The sequence below is a fragment of the Vombatus ursinus genome, unplaced genomic scaffold (genome assembly GCF_900497805.2).
Source record: "Vombatus ursinus unplaced genomic scaffold, bare-nosed wombat genome assembly UNPS02014780.1, whole genome shotgun sequence".
NCBI lineage: Eukaryota > Metazoa > Chordata > Mammalia > Diprotodontia > Vombatidae > Vombatus > Vombatus ursinus.
The window spans coordinates 1,821,527-1,838,634 of NW_020954558.1; the positions used below are offsets into that span (position 1 = coordinate 1,821,527).

Here is a 17,108-nt window from a genome sequence, read left to right on the forward strand (position 1 = left end):
CTGAAAACAAGGGGCACTCCCCAACCTTCAATGTTCCCAGAACACATGGTCCTAGCCTAGACAGGGTATTGGCCAAAAAAAAAAAAAGTTTTCCTTAAATGTACAACCACAGTGTCCCTTAGGGAGGGAGAACATGATTCTACAGAATAAGATGAAATTTGGAGGGGGAGACAGAATTCCCTGGGTGGGAATGGGGATGAAGAGGAATCCTCAGGAATGGAAATCAGTTGGCCAGAGTTAGGATGAGTAGAAGACTGATAGTGATGGGCAGAAGTAGCCCAGCAAACTCAGGGCTGAGTATACCTGTTCATCTGTTGTTCATCATAAATTCCAGTCTATAAAGATTTGTACTAGGCAGAGAAAAGAAATCCAGAATATCTGGGACAAGTTCTGTGGGGGGAAATAAAGACCATGAAAATAATCTGGTGCCACTCAGGAAGTAGGGCCCCACTTAGGGCAAACCATACTGTGACATCACCATCCCCCAAAATGGAGCCAAGACAACCAGTGTTGGGGTGGGTGGGGCCTTAGAGGTCATCTAATCCAAACCTATTACTTTACGAAGAAGCTAACTAGTTCCTAGTTACAGCAGTAACTAGAACCAGGCAAACGGACTTCCAGTTCTAGATCCGTTCCCAGGGGCAATTCAAAAGGGAAAAAGTCACCATTTTGGGAAGGGGAATAATAGTGCTAGTAGGCAGCAGTCCAGCACTTAATGTTGTAGTGATGGTGCAACGTGGGAGATTTTTCAGGCCTGATTATGTGTCTCATTTGGTTGGGGTACCTCTTCCTCCTCCTCTATTCATGGCCTCCCTGTGTCTAACCCCAGTGAGCTGGTCCGCTACACCCTAAAGTTGCCTAGGCTTCATACCTGAAGCTGTCCTGGAAGCTGGACACCATACACATGGGAGTAGAGGTTGGGAGAATGGAGGGGAGGAGCCTGGGGCAAGGGACAGAGGTATCTCTTGGCTGACCCTTCTACCCCCTCCCCCCTTTCCTCTTCCCTCCCTCCGCCCAGGGCCCAGCAGAAAGAGGACACAGAACCAGCTGAGGGCTAGAGTTCTATATTTTCTCCATCAGTTTCTGGGATGGGTGAATCTGAAGGATAGGGCAGAGAGTGCATTCTCTGTCCCCTCTGCACCCTTCTAATCAGGCTGGGTCTTCTCCAACATGGTCCAGCCCAGCTCAGAATCTTTTATCTTCTGTTGGAGAGGTAATGAACACCTCTTTGTTCCCGAAGTCCCAACAGGCAGTCATGTGGAAGGCCATGTTAGTCAGAACCACGGTGTACTCAAGGACCGCAAAGATGGTGTACACTGAGGGTGGGGGAAAAGGAAGGCAAGTGAACAAAGGGGCCCAGAGAGCTCTGCCTACTACCCACCCCAGTGCAGCCTGGGAGATCAACATGGGAATTTGAGAGTTAGTGCTGGAAAGGACCTTAAGGGAATATTCTAATCTAATCCCCTTATTTTATGGAAGAGGAAAATGAGGTGCTGAGAAGTAGTGATTGGTCCAAGCTCCCCAAAGGGGACCTAGTTCTCCTGACTCAATTCCAGGGCTCTTTCCACCACACTGTGCAACAATCACCAAGATGCATCAACACACCCTCTATCAAAGACTACCATTAAACTAGAGACCAATGCCCCCATTGTGGTCTCCACCACTCTTCTGATCCAAACTTTCCCTTGGAGAGAAGCCAGACAGGTCCCTTGCCCATTGCGCCAGCAGGAACAACCCTGGATCAGGCCCCAACCTCACCTCCTGGTTCACAGTACATGTTGTGTCGGAAGTAGACAGCTAGGGCCATAAAGAAAGAGACAAAGTTGACAATAAAAAGTCGTTGTTTCCAGCTGTAGGACTTACGTTCCTAAGGAATAGATAGATAACTGGTTACTTGGAGGGTCCTCCAATGGGTAGGGGGGTCCTCCAATGGGTAGGGGGATCCCCCAAGGGCAAGGTTGTTTTTCCCACCCCCACTGCCCAGAACAAAGGTACCTGACCCCAGCAGGCATAAGTATTCTTAGTGTATGTGTTGGGGGTTAAGTGTGGGGAACCATGCAGGATATAAGCCTGTTGCTTTTCCCTGGCCTCATGAGGGCCTTCTCTTCCAGAGAACCCACAGAAACTGAGCCATCTACCAGCCCAGGCCTGAATCTGAATGGATCCTCGACTCTGGGCTCCCTGGGCCTGGCCCTAGTATTGGCCTCCCCCACCTTTGAAGCCACCCAGAGCCACTGCCGCTAGGACTCCCTCCTCTGCAGTTACCGGGGAAGGAGGAAACCACAGGGGAAAGAGAGGGGGTGGAGGAGCCGTTAGGGCGGCCACATCCCCATCCCCCATTACCCGCCTGCACCCAACCAACGTCTTCCTGTCATTCAAACGTGGAGGCCTGCCCTATGGCTTCCAGGGCCCCAGGTCCTACAGTCATCTAGGTCTTCACTCTGTCTTCATCTCTGTACTTCCCTATGCCCCAATTTCCCCTTTCCCCAATCTTCCATCTTCTAAACCCTCCACTTTCCATCTCATCATTCCATTTCTCTGTTGCCCATATTTTATCTCCATTCCTCATCTCCATGTGTCTAATCCCATCCATCTCCCCATCCCTTCATCCTTCTATCTTCCATCTCTCCAAACCACACCCCACCCTCATCCCTGTTCATGGAGTCTTTGGTTCAGGCAATGTGAGGCCTGTCCAGTCCCAGACACTAGGACTACTTGCCTCCCTCGAAGGGGAAGACTTGTGCAATACAGAAGGCGTTGGAGAAAGTTTCGTTGCTTGGGGGTACAAGAGAACCCCTGATTGCCATCCTGCAATTAACTTCTGCAGAGCTGAGGCAGTGGGGGGTAGGGCTTCCACTTTCCTCCTCAGTGCTTCTACCCCCATATCTTTTCCCCAATCTGGCCTGGAGCCAATCGGCTCCCACCCAGAAGGCTCTGGCTAGGAACACATTGCCCCCTGGTGTCCACATCCCACCTATGCCCTCAGACTAGACAAAGAAAAGGATTTTAGAGTGGGAGAAGCAGATGTGGGAGACAGGTGAATAGTCAGGATACTGATTCAGTGAGGGATATGGCCCAAGAGGCAAAGAGAGAGCCAGAGAGAGGCAGCCAGAGACCCACAGAAATGGTCAGAAGCAGTGGAAGATACAGTGAAAGCCAGAGATCTTAATTTTGATAGCCAAAGAAGATGGTGATGATAAGGATGTACATTTCTCTAATGGTCACGTTTTTTCTAAGATTGACAAATTATTTAGCACACGACAACCCTGTGAAGTTGTACCTGGTTTAAGACTTTATAGATGAGGTTACCGAATCTCAGAAAGATGAAGTGACGCTTAAGAGATGGCCAGAGAGACTGAGAGATATTGAGACAGACAGAAATGGCTTTAGGCAGAGACAGAAATGCCAAAAGATAGCTAAAGGGCATTCAATAAGGCTGAAGGAAACATGTGCCTAGGAAACTCCAGACACCCCCAAGCAGAAATACCTTCTGGCAAGTCCTCCCAAGTTCTGTCATTGCTTGTAACCTCACCTCACACATTTCTTGGGGTTCTATCCCCCCCACATCCCACCAATAATTCTTACCTAAGTCCGTGACTCCTGATATTTCTGGCTTCTGACTTGGACTACTTCTCCCCACGGCCTGCCTTAGTACCCAGACCCCAGTGTGGATCCAGACTTTTATAGGCTCTCCTGATCCCCTGAGGGTTCCCACTTTCCATCCCATGCCCTATGTTCCTCTATATTCCATCCTCCCAATCCTGAGCTCTGTTGCCTCACCCCTTATTCTGCCTAAACCCAGTTCTCAAGCCCCCAAAGCCAAGAAGATAGAGCAGTGACATTTACCTCCAAACTTACTGTATGTTTCTTCGTCAGACGCCACAAGATACAGGTTAGCAGCATGTGGCCCAGAGCTGCTGCGATGAACACGATGAAGGCATTCTCATGGATGGCTGGAGAAGGAGGGAGTGATGAGCTTGTCCCACTCCCCTGCAACCCGAGGACCCTCCCCTTGGGGGTCTCCTTCTTATCCCAGGCCTCCACGTCTAGACCCCTCAGGCTCAGGGCTCCCTGAGCATAGGAGCCACGTCTACCCATTAAGACCGTGACTCCCTGAGGGGAGGAGCAAGGTTTTCTCCTCAGCCTGGGGGCTCCATGAGGACAGGTGCCATGTCTCCCCCTCAGAATGGGGGCTCCCAAAGCCAGGCTTAGTCCACATACTGAAGTCCTCTGAGGAGGAGACATAGGTGAGCAGAAGCAGGGCCACATTCTCCAGGAGGTTGAGACCCAAGTTGAGGAGGCAGAGCTGGTCATAGCCAAAGCAGGGTGAAGGGCAGCTCCTGTAGTAGTTCCAGTAGACAAAGGCCACCAGGAAGCGGGGGGCAGAGTGCAGGCCGATGCAGAAACGCCAGACGTACCGCTGGGGCACCTCCCCACCAATAGCTGAACTCACCGATGGAAGGTAATTGGGCACCTAAGGCAAAAGGGATGGAGTGGAGTGGACCAGGCCTTGGAGGGGTCCCCAGGATGACTCAACCTCCAGGGAAAGTGTGTAAACATGGCCACTCTATCTTACAATAAACTTAAGGCTTACAAAGTATTTTCCTTGCAACAACCCTATGAGATAGGTAGCTAATGTAAGGATTATTTCCCCTATCTCACAGATGAAGAAACTGAGACTCAGATGTAATTTGCTCACAGCTATACAACTAATCAGTATCAAAAATGGCACTATCATCATCATTGTTGTCACTGTCATCATTAGAGCATCATCACAGACAAAACTGTTGCCTACATTTGCCCAGACATGTCAGTGAGCCATAGAAATTTAAGAATGTTTTATTATTATCACTACTAGTAGTGTCTTTCAAGGCCTGCCTCCTTTATGCAGCCTTCCCTGACCACCCTAGCCCATGACGATACTTCCTGTGTCCCTGACAGTTAAGAACCACCTGGCTGTCAACCACCCTGTGCTGTGTTCAGAATGCTCCCCCATCTCTCACCAAATGTAGGACCTATCTCCCCAACCAGGCCAGGAGCTCAATAAGGGTGTGCTCTATGTCTGTTCCTCCCCCCACCCCGAATCAAACATACAGCCTTGATGAGTTATCTGAACTTCAGTTTCCTCAGCTATAAAATGAGGATTAAAATACATTACCTATATCCAGGGTTGTTGTGAGGAAAGCACTTTTTGTAAATCTTACAGAGCTAGAAATAGATAAATTATTATGATCTTCATTATTATCAATTCCCAGGACTACAGATGGAGCCACAGGGAGAAGGAGAGTGGACTCTTGACATATCTACCTTTCCAGTATCATTTCCTATCAATCTCCTCCCTGTACTGTATGCTCAGGCCAAAGTGGACTAATCTCAGTCTCCCTAAGGAGGCTCTCTTGCCTCTCTTTCTTTGTTCACCTAGGCCTAGAATGGCCTCTCTACCCCATTTTGCTTTCACTTTAATTCAATTCAATATACATTTATCACATGCTTACTCTGTGCAAGTCAGGTGTCCATGTTAGAGTAGATAGACAGCTAGCCTCAGAGTCAGGATGACCTGGGTTCAAATCTCCCATAATGGTTGTATGACCTTAGGTAAGTTACTCAGTCTCTTTGGGGTCTAGGCAATTTGAAAGCACAGAAGTGATGGAGGAATTCCAGGAGGTTCTGGGAGGACAGTCCCGGGCAAAGTCATGGAGATGGATGACGGGAGCAACGTAAAATAAGGTGGAAAAGGTAGTCGGGAGACAAATTGTGGAGTTCCCTAACTGCCAGGCTGCGGTGTAAAAGGCAAAAAGGAGACACTGGAAATTTCTGAGCAGGGAGCAACATGACCAAACCTATATTTTAGGAATGTTCATTTGGCAACAACGTGGAAAATAATTAAAGAAGGAAGAGACCAAAAATGGGGAGACCAATTAGGAGTTAGTACAATATTTCAGGCAAGAGGTAATAAGGGTCTGAACCAGTGCAGCGGTCATGTGAATGGTAAGAAAAAATAACTACCATTTCTATATGAATTAATTTCATTTGATCCTCACAAAACTCTCTGAGACAGATCCTATGGTTATAGGTATCCCTATTTTACAGATAATGAAACTAAGGCTCAGTGATTTGTCTACAGTCACACAGCTAGTAAGTATCAGCAACAGGTTTGAATGTCAGTCATGTTAACTTCAGATCCAAAGTTCTATCCAGTATGCTACACTGTCTCTCAAACAAGAAACATCACAGATGCAAGAAATATTATGGAGGGGAACTTGACAAGACTTGGCAACTGATAGGATATAGAGGATGAAGGAGAGGAAGGAGTCAAGGAAGACTTCTTGAGTGAGAACCTAAGTAACTTGGAAGAATGGTAATGCCTTCAAGTGAAATAGGGAAGTTTGGAGGGAGGGCAGATTTAGAGGACAACAATGAATTCTGTTTTTCAAACGTTAAATTTGAGATGTTGATGGGATACCCAGATAGAACTGTCAACAGGATGACAGTGATGTGGGACTAGAATTCAGGAGAGAGAATGGGGCTAGGTATAGAGATCTGGGAGTCTTCTGCATAGAGATGCTAACTGAACCCATGAGAACGGATGAAATCACAAGAGAATGTACAAACAGAGAGTAAAGCTCAGTATAAAACTTTGGAATACAGGGCAGCTAGGTGGCACAGTGGATAGAGCACTGGCCCTAGAGTCAGGAGGACCTGAGTTCAAATTCGACCTCAGACACATAACACTTACTAGCTGTGTGACCCTGGGTAAGTCACTCAACCCCATTGCCTAGCCTAGTGGAACACATTCACACTTAGTGATGGGGAAGATGATCCACCAAAGAAGACTTAGAGGGTTCAGTCAGAGAGGTAACTGGAGTCCCCTAAGAGAGCACTGTGATGGAAGCAAGGAGAAAGAGATTATTCAGGAAAAGAAGAGTGGATAGCCAACAGTATCAAAGCCCCAGAGAGGTTAAAGAGGATGAAGTATGAAAAAATAACACTGGATTTAGCAATTAAGAAATTGTTAGTAACCTCAGAAAAGCAGTTTCAGTGGCGAGTTATAAGCCTGATTGCAAAGGTTTGAGAAGTGAGTGGAAAATAAGATAACAAGGGTGTAAACAATACTCTCAAGAAATTTGGCTGTGAAAGGAAGAAGCCATAGAGGATGATAAGAATTTGAGGACAAAGTAGAGTCAAGGGAAGTTTTTTGTTTTTTGTTTTTAAAGAATAAGACCTAGGCATTGTTTAAGTGGCAAAGAAAGGGCTAGTAGATAAAGAAAGACTGAAGATAGGTGAGAGAGGAAATGACAGGAAGAGGCAAGTTGCCAGAGGAGACCAGAGAGGATGGGATCAATGATATAAGTAGAAGGATTGTCCTTAGCAACCTCTTCTCCACAGCCTGAAGCAAACGAAGAGAGAATGGGGAGTGATATAGAGGGACTCTGAGTTAGGGAGAAAAGGGGGGAACATTCTGAATTCTTACCTCAAAATGCCAATTATTCCAAGAAGTTTCCCGTAATCCCCCAACCATAATGATTTTTCCTTGGGATCCCATTTTTTTCTTCTTATCTCTGTGATGTATCTATCATGTATTAGTGTGTCTTGCAGTGAGCTTTGTTTGTTTCTTGTCCCCTACCACACTGTGAGTTCCTAAAGGCATGGATCATGTTTTAGCTAAATTTTGTTACTAAAGTCCAACCCCATCCACTTCCACATGTAACCCAATGTTCTATATAGAGTTGGAGCTTGTACAATTCAATGTATAGGGTCATAAATCTAGAGCTGTAAGGGACCTCGGAAGATATCTAGTTTCACCCCATCATGTTACAGAGGAACTCAGGCCCATACTTGAGTGTGTCTAAGGTCACAGAAGCAGAACTTGAATGAGATGAGATCTGGACCCAGTTCCTCTGATTCAAGAGCCAGTATGTCTCTTGTATTAAGCTGCTTTACTAGGTAGAGACTATACAACATATTGAAGTCATCTTTCTCTCCCCCTCTCTTCATGGCTCCACTTGTAAGTACCCCAACATTGTCCTTCACAACCTCAAATCGAGATCTTTAAGTTAACAATGAGATTGGCAAAGTAGAAAATAGAGAGTACCTTCTGGCTAAAAAGATGCTTCTATTCCCTTCTCCTGCCTCTCCCCCTGCCAATATTATCCCTGAAATTCTACCATTAGAGATTCATTCTTTTATTTTAAAGTATTAAGTATCCTTGGAGTTATCTTTGACTCTTAGTCACCATAGCACTGAAGAGCTGAAAGGAACCTTAAAAATCATTCTCCTTCCCCACTCCCAACACCTAGGAAGTCCCTAAGGCCTGTCCCTTCTCCCTTTCCAAATCTCCCCATCCACTCCCTCTCTTCTCTATCCACATAAACTTCACCTGAGACCTTAATCCCTCTTACCTGTATCACTGCAGCCTCCTTCTTCCCATTATCCCCTCCTCTGCAGGAAGTCAGAGTCATCTTTCCATAGCCTAGATCTGATCATATCCCTGCCTCAATCAAGAACCTGTCATGGCTCTCCATAGCCTATAGAAGAGGATCTATTTTCCTTAGCCTGGCATTTGGGGACTACAGAGTACTGCCTCAACCTACCACACCCACTTCATTTGCCCTCCCCTCTTTAGCTAAACTGGACAACTCACTGACCCTACAAATATAACCTGCATGTTTCCTATATATCCCTCTTCTTAGAGCCAAGAAAGCCTCCACCTTCATACCCTCCCTTCCAGGTCCAGAGCTTTCCCCATTTCTTCTTAGACCCTTAAATGCCCTTCTCCCCACCACCCCCCCCCAGCCCTCAAGGATCTCTCCCTCCTCAGAGTTCCTATAGCTTTTAGGGACCTCTGTGTGGAAGTTTTGTCTTCCCAACCAGACTAGGGGCCCAGGAGAAAGAGGGGAGGGAAGAGCTTTAGTCTCTTCCTCCTTCTGTCTTTTTCACAGTGTTATGTGGCACAGAATGGGGTTCACATGGGAGGAGGAAGGCTTCAGAACACATTTTTGACATGAGGTGGAACTAAGTATTGAAACCCCTCCTGGATCACTGTCTTGTCATGGCAAAGGGGCTTGCATAGTTCAATGAAACAATGAGTTCTGCTGTGCAGGGTTACCCAAGACAGACAGGTCATAGTGGACAGTTCTAACAAAAGGCAAACCCCTGGAGAAGGAAATGGCAAACCACTCCAGTGTCTTTGCCAAGAAAACCCCTATGGAATTATGAAGAGTTGGACACGACTAAATGACTGAACAACAATAAAATACTGAAAGCACAGACTTGCTCAGAAGAGGGGATGCATTTTGTTATGGGAAGTAAGGGGAGAAATCCCTTTGCCAAAGATCTTCACGTTCTCCCTCCCCTGCCCCAGCTCAAAAATCTCTTCTCCATTAACCTAAAATTCTGTCATTTGTGCCTCTTCTCTTAGAGCCTAGATCCTTGCCTGGAAAGGTAAAGCTGGAAAAGGCCTTATGAATCATTCTCTCTCCCCTAGACCACTGCATTATCCTCCAATATCTCTCGCTCCAATATATCCTTTAAATACTGCTTGAATAACCTTTCTAATGCACAAAATAGGAAAATTATGACAATTACAAATTGATAACAATAGCTAGCATTTGTATGCAGCTTTAAGGTTTGCAAAGCCTTTTACAGATATAGCTCATTAGATCATCACAACAATCCTGGGAAGCAAGTGCTATTATTAGCCTCATTTTACAGTTGAGGAAACTGAGGCAGATAGAGGTTAAGTGACTACCCAGGGTCACACAGCTTGTAAGTATCTGAGGCAGAATTTGAATTCAGGTCCTCCTGACACCAAGTCCAATGCTCTAGCCACTATTCTACCTAGTTGCTGCATGTCTCTAGGTCTGACTATGTTCCTCCTCAACTCAAAACTTTGCAACGGCTCCCCAGTGTCTACCAAGTAAACTTCAAATTCCTCAGTTTGGCATTCAAGTCCTTCACAATCTGGTCCCAATCTACTTTTCCAGCACCATAAAATATAAATTCCTTCCATATACTACATACTTCATCTAAACTGGACTACCAGCTATTCCCTGACCCCTCTCCTATTCCTTCCTCACCTATCTCCAAAACTACTTCTCTTCCTTCAAGGCCTAGCTCAGATACCATCACCTCCATGAAATCTTTCCCATTTCCCTCACCTAGAAGTAATCTCTCCCTCTTCAAATTTCCCATATCATATGGAATACTTCACTGTAGACTTTAGGAGGGGTCCTATAGCATATTTTTAAGTGATGGGAAGTTTTCCTTTGGTAGAAGGAAAGGGCTGATTGAGCATAAAACAGGGATTGTAAAATGGGCCAATAAGCTTGGTCCAATACACTCATAACCATTGGGGGATGTTCTGGTGCAGAAAATTTATTCACATCTGGGACCAGCTTGGAGTTAGACACTCAGGCCTAGAGAAGATTACAGGCAAAGATAAGATTAGAGAAACCTTAGTTCAAAAGAATAGCAGAGAAAATTTAGATAACTTACTGTCTGTGATTGGGCACATTTCTTCTATATGCCTGTCTAATGACTATCGCCTAAGCTACTATTTCTGAATCTGTATATTCTCTTGACCCTTGTGACTAAGCCCTAGAGAACACACACAGCACTACTGTATGTGAGAAGGAAAACAGGAAGTTGAGATATCCCAGATATAGCAGCAGAAGAAAGGGGAAGAAGGTTATAGGGATGGATCAGGTACCATTGACCTCTGAGAATCACAGAAAAAACCACACAGTCTATCCCAGGGGTGGGGAACCTGCGACCTCAAGGCCACATGTGGCCCTCTAGGTCCTCCAGTGTAGCCCTTTGACTGAATCCAAACTTCACAGAACAGATCCCCTTAATAAAAAGATTTGTTCTGTAAAACTTGGACTCAGTCAAAAGGCCGTACCCAAGGACCTAGAAGGCTACATGTGGCCTCAAGGCTGCAGGTTCCCACCCTGATCTATCCTGCATCAGTTTCCCCTCCTGACTGTGCTGCTGACTTTTCAGACTTTAACATTAGGCCTCACCCTGGAACTTCCCTTAGAGTCTGGGACCTCCTCACCCTGGAGGAGCCCATTTCATTTTTGGTCAGCTCTGTTAGGAAGTTTTTCCTTACAACAAGCCTAAACCTGTTTCTCTACCCCTTTCCTCCATTGCTTCCCCTACTGTTCTTCCATTTGGGGAAAAACAGAACAAGTCTAATTCATCTTCTATATAACAGTCCTTCAAATACTAGTAGACAGTGACCATGCCTCACCTCACAAGTCTTCTCATCCCCAGGTTAAATGCTCCTAATTCTTTCAACTGAAAATATCCTAGGTGGGGCAATTAGGTGGTGCAGTGGATAGAGCACTGGCCCTGGAGTCAGAAGAACCTGACTTCATATCCGGCCTCAGACACTTGACATTTACTAGCTGTGTGACCCTGGGGAAGTCACTTAACCTCAATTGCCTTACCAAAAAACAGATATAAATATAGATACAGATAAAGATCTAGATCTAGATATAGATGTAGATATAGATATCCTAGGTGAAGTCCCTCTAGTCTCCTTACTATGCTGTTTGCCTTCCTGTGGCTATGCTCTAGTTTGTCAATGTCCTTCCTATAATGTGGCATCAAGAACTGAGCAGAATACTACACATGTCATCTAACCATGAAAAAGCCCAGAGAGCTCTTTCTGTAGGAGTCCCTTGCAGACTATAAAGTCTTAAAAGCAGGGACTGTGCTGGTTTTAATCACTTCACCTGCCATGAGGAGTACAGGGCCTTGCACAGAGTCAGCTCCTAATAAATATTTATTGAATTCAATAATTGAATCTTAAGAGACTGTAGAACAAAGAAATATCAGAGCTAAAAGATACAGCAGAGATCACTGAGTTAATCACCTTTTCATTGAGGAAGGGACTAGAAGGGGAGAAGGCATTTGCCCAAAGTCACAAAGTAAGTCAGGAGATAAGACTAGAATGAATTCTATTGGCTCTCAGCCCAGGGTTCTCGGCAACAAGTATCTATTTCCCCAATTGTGCCATCCCCATCTGGGGATGAGTTGACCAGAGGCAGGACAGGCTTTGGGACCCAGAGGGCAAAGGCAGATGGGCAGAGAATCCCTGTACCTGTCTTTCTCCAAGTTTCTTCTTCCTCCCTTTTGTGTGTCTTAAGTAGCTAGAGCTCTCTCACCCTCCCTAGTAGCTGTCTCCGTCTAGTTCCTTCCTTCTGGTAGAATATTTCCACCCACCCCCATCCCACTGGCCCCAACACTCACCCCACAGTCAGTAGCCACCGTGTATTCAAAGTGGAATAAGAGGGACCAGATGATGCAGAAGAAGAAGCCGAAGACAGGGAAGGTGATTACCCAATAAGCCAGAGAAAGGAAGCGCATTCGGAACACAGTTCCTTCAGGGTCCAGGGGCTGAGAGGCCGTGGGGAGCATCCTGAAGGCGCCTGAGGGGACATGAAGAAAGGGGAGAGACCAGGGCCTGTGGGACTACTGAGATTAGGACTCAAGAGTCTTACAGAGTATTGGGAGAGAGCTAGAAGTAAAAAAAAAAAAGAGAAAAACAGAAATGGGCAGAGATACAATGAGGAAAAGATTGAGAGAGACACAAAGACATATTGATAGACAAAGAAAAACAACAATAGAGAAAAAGACAGGAATAGAAACAGAGAAAGATTGGGGAGAAGTATGAGATAGAAAAAAGATACAGAAAGACTGAAACAGAAGAGATACAGTAAGAAATAGTAAGAGAAAGAAAGAAAGAGAATAGGAACACAGAAAGAGACATTTCAAAAGACAAGAGAAGAAAATAAGAGACAAAAAGACAAAGACAGGAAGAATACAGAATAGACCTCCAAGCTAGAAGAGGCCTTAGATGATCAAATCCAACTCCTGATTCTAGAGAGAAGGAAACTGAGACTCAATGACTAGGAAAGAATTTGCCCAAACAGGTCAATGGAAGAGCAGGGACCTGGATCTCAGTCTAACCCAAGGTTCTTTCCCTTGGATCATGCTAGTGATGCCAGTGTAGGGGAAAGAGGGTCTCAGGGTACTAACTGGGGACTCAGGCAGGAGATGGGTACTTCTCATCTATTCTGGTCTAACCACATTCCTGCTCAGTACCCAAGAGTGACCATGGAGTGGCCTGGGAAGAAGCATCAAAGGAACCGCCCCCACTGTCCCATCCTACCCTCAGGCACAGCCAGATCTCAGCTATGGCCCAGCAGTTCTTATTGCACCCAAGTTCCTACCTGGGCCAGATGCCAGGGCCCCAGGGCCTGGCCTCCTACCTCTCTGAGTCTTAGTCGTCCCTCTTGCCAAACTTTCTGTGAATTAGGTAAGAGAGGTAAAGGATACATCCTCTCTCAGCCTGGACTCTCTTGCTTTTAGTAGGGACAAAGGCTAGCATTAGGAGCTTATTGCTGCTCAGCCCTTGAGTCCAGACGAAATTAGCCTTGATCCCTGTTCCCTTAAATCATAAAAGCACAGAACAGGGTTGAAATGAACCTTGGAAACTATCCAGTAGAATCTCCTCATTTTAGAGAGGAGGAAAGTGAAGGCCTAGGAAAGGAAAGGGACTGTCCACGGCCACACAGTGAGTCAAGGGACAGAGAGGGGACACTAAAGCCTGACTTTTAACCCAGGGTTCTACTCTCTGCTATGGGTGGGGAGCACAGTTTCCCTTCCACTAGCATCTGATGGGCTCTAGACCCAGCACGGAAGCTGAAGCGCCAATTCTGAGAAGATGCCCCTACCCCAGGAAAGCAGACTAACAGGGGAATAGTGCTAGTTGTGGGATCCCCTTGAATCCCGGGAGAGAGGTTACTCACACTTTGCACCTGGCAGAGCAGAGAATGGGCTCAAACAGTGATTCCTGGATTCACAATGAAGCTAGGTTGGGGAGGGACTTGGGCTCTGGGGTCCTCCTTCCCCTGCCTACCCTACAGGCTACCACCTAACCAATCCTTCTCTGGCCATGGCCCTGGTTCTGCCCACCTACTCCAGGAAACTGGCCTCTGTCCCATCTGATAGCCACACCTCCCACCCCCTGGGACAGATTTCTACCAAATATCACCCTCATCTGACACTGACTGAATCTAGAAGCACAGAACCTACAAAGACACAGATTTAATCTTAACCCTGACTCCAGACCCTAGGTGAGACTTCATGTTGGCCCCCAAATGAACCAAACTCTGGTCACAAATATATGCCACCCAAGATACTGTATCATCTTAGAATATCTTAGAATAGCCCTTTACCCTTGAGGCTCCCTATCTGGCACACTAGTACCCACCAAGGTTTGACTTCCAACCTGAGGATACATTCTCAATCTATTTCTATAGTTTGACTCTCTCCTTCCCTTCCAGCTCTTGGAATCTTAGGGTGTCTCTATCAGGTCTTTATATCACTGCTCTCTCAGCAAGTGGTCCTCATTTTGGGAACAGAGCTGGGAAGACTGAATCCATGCCAAGCCACTTTGACGTGGGAAAAACAGAGAGGGGGGCCAGGGGTCATGTTTTATCTAATTCTGTATAGCTTTCCTAAAGCCCAGCACAGTTCTCTGCATACAAAAGACATTTAAAAAATATTTGATGGGGGGGTAGAGAGAAAGCAGCGACTGTCTTGAGCTCTCTCCCAAAGCCCTCCAAATACCTAAAAAAATGGCTCTAAACAAATTCTAAAGCAGCAGAACCCACAAAAAGACAGAATGAAACAAATTCCCAGCCAAAGACAGCCTGGATGGTTGATGGGAAAGGTATATCATGCCGGGTAGGGAGAGGAGGGCAGTTCAGCGTGGGCTTGCAGGCCCCAGCGACCCTGCAGCAGGCCTCAGAGAACTGAATCGCGGGCAGCTATGGCGGTTTCCAGACTTCTCAACCCAGGAACGCCAAAGACAACGTGGAAGGTCAGTGGGAAAAGTCTGTGACTGTGGTGAGAGAGGAGCTAGGTCTCAGCCGAAAATCTTGAGTGTGGCCTGGGGCAGCGACTGTTGCCTGAGCTTCTGGCCCACAGACTGAGGGGGAATCGAGTGGCTGATCAGAGGGGGATTGCAGGGTTCTCTTTGCCAGTGCTGAGGCAGGAATCTCTTGCTTTACCTGTGCTTGGATCTGGGTCACAGTTCTGAGGGGCAGTCCTGGGGCTAGGAGGAATGCTGGTGTGGTGAAGCTTGTTATGGCTATGGAAAGGAAACACCTCACCCCTTATCATACCACCTTGGAAGAACTGAAAATTTACAGGTCCCTAGAAGAACCTCTGAAAACAGCTGTACAAGCCCCCGAAGCTTGAGACAGTACACTCTCCCCATTGGAAGCAGACTTCTACGTTAACAAAGAGTTTAAAACTCAAGTAATTAGCCGGGATCATGAGTAAGCAGTGCAAAAAGAGTCAGACTATATTATCTTACTTTGGTGACAAAGAAGATCAAAACATACAACCAGAAGAAGACAATAAAGCCAAAGCTCCTACATCCAAAGCCTCCAAGAAAAATATGAATCAGTCCCAGGCCTTGGAAGAGCTCAAAAGGGATTTTGAGAAGCAAGTAAGAGAAGTAGAGGAATAACTGAGAGTGATGCAAGAAAATCATGAAAAACAAGTCAACAGCTTGCTAAAGGAGACAAAAAAATACTGAAGAAAATAACACCTTAAAAAATAGCCTAACCCAAATGGCAAAAGAGGTCCAAAAAGCCAATGAGGAGAAGAATGCCCTAAAAAGCAAAACTGGCCAAATGGAAAAGGAAGTCCAAAAGATTACTGAAGAAAATACTTCCTTAAAAATTAGAATAGAGCAATTGGAAGCTAGGGACTTTATGAGAAATCAAGACACTGTAAAACAAATCCAAAACAATGAAAAATTAGAAAACAATGTGAAATATCTCATTGGAAAAACAACTGACCTGGAAAATAGATCCAGGAGAGAGAATTTAAAAATTATTGGACTATCTGAAAGCCATGATCAAAAAAAGAGCCTAGACATCATCTTTCAAGAAATTATCAAGGAAAACTGTCCTGATATTTTAGAACCAGAGGGCAAAGTAGAAATTGAAAGAATCCACCTATCTCCTCCTGAAAGAGATCCCCAAAGGAAAACTCCTAGGAATATTGTAGCCAAATTCCAGAGTTCCCAGGTCAAGGAGAAAATATTACAAGCAGCCAGAAAGAAACAATCAAGTATTACAGAAACACAATCAGGATAACACAAGATTTAGCTGCTTCTACATTAAGGGACCGTAGGGCATGGAATATAATATTCCGGAGAGCAAAGGAGATAGGAGTACAACCAAGAATCACCTACCCAGCAAAACTGAGTATAATCCTGCAGGGGAAAAAATGGTCATTCAGTGAAATAGAGGACTTTCAAGCATTCTTGATGAAAAGACCAGAGTTGAATAGAAAATTTGATTTTCAAATACAAGACTTGAGTGGAACATGAAGAGATAAACAGGAAAGAGAAAATCATAAGAGACTTATTAAGGTTAAACTGTTTACATTCCTGCATGGAAAGATGATATTTGTAACTCATGAGGCCTTTGTCAGTATTAGGGTAGTTAGAGGGGAAAAAATTATTTGTACATATATATAGATATAGATAGATAGATAGAGGGCACAGGGTGAGTTGAAAATGAAGGGGTCATATCTAGAGAGTAAAATTAAGGGGTGAGAGAGGAATATACTAGGAGAAGGAGAAAGGGAGAGGTAGAATGGGGTAAATTATCCCACAAAAAAAAAAAACAGAAAAGAAAAGGCTCTTACAATGGAGGGGAAATGGGGGAAGGTAAGAGGGAATGAGTGAATCTTATTCTAATAGGATTTGACTTAAGGAGGGAATAACATACACACTCAGTTGGGGGTGGAAATCTGTCTTACCCTACAGGAAAATGGGGGGGGGGGACAAGAGAGTAGGGGAATGATAGAGAGATGGGCAGATTGGGAAAGGGAGTAATCAGAAGCAAATACTTCTGAGGAGGGACAAGGTCAAAAGAAAGAATAGAATAAATGGGGGGGCGGGATAGGATTAAGGGAAATAGAGTTAGTTTTTCACAGCAGGTCTACTATGGAAGTGTTTTGCGTAACTGCATATATATAACCTATATTTAGTTGCTTGCGTTATCAATGAGGGTGGG

At 45.4% G+C, this 17,108-nt stretch overlaps 1 protein-coding gene across 8 annotated transcripts in view; it reads right to left on the minus strand.

Moving 5' to 3' along the window:
- Nucleotides 1-1,048: 1,048 nt before the first annotated feature.
- PGAP2 (post-GPI attachment to proteins 2) overlaps nt 1,049-17,108 on the minus strand; it is a 39,043-nt gene continuing 22,983 nt past the window's right edge. For 4 of the 8 annotated variants that reach the window (XM_027866310.1, XM_027866311.1, XM_027866312.1 and 1 more), the window contains exons 3-6: nt 4,222-4,474; nt 3,847-3,953; nt 1,759-1,867; nt 1,049-1,316 (exon numbers count right to left, since the gene is read on the minus strand). In XM_027866310.1, the coding sequence (XP_027722111.1) occupies nt 1,186-1,316; nt 1,759-1,867; nt 3,847-3,953; nt 4,222-4,474 (600 nt within the window). In that variant the 3' untranslated portion in view covers nt 1,049-1,185. Of the gene's footprint in view, nt 1,317-1,758; nt 1,868-3,846; nt 3,954-4,221; nt 4,475-12,255; nt 12,435-17,108 lie in introns of all 8 variants that reach the window. The other 4 variants (XM_027866307.1, XM_027866306.1, XM_027866314.1 and 1 more) reach the window with 4 other exon arrangements.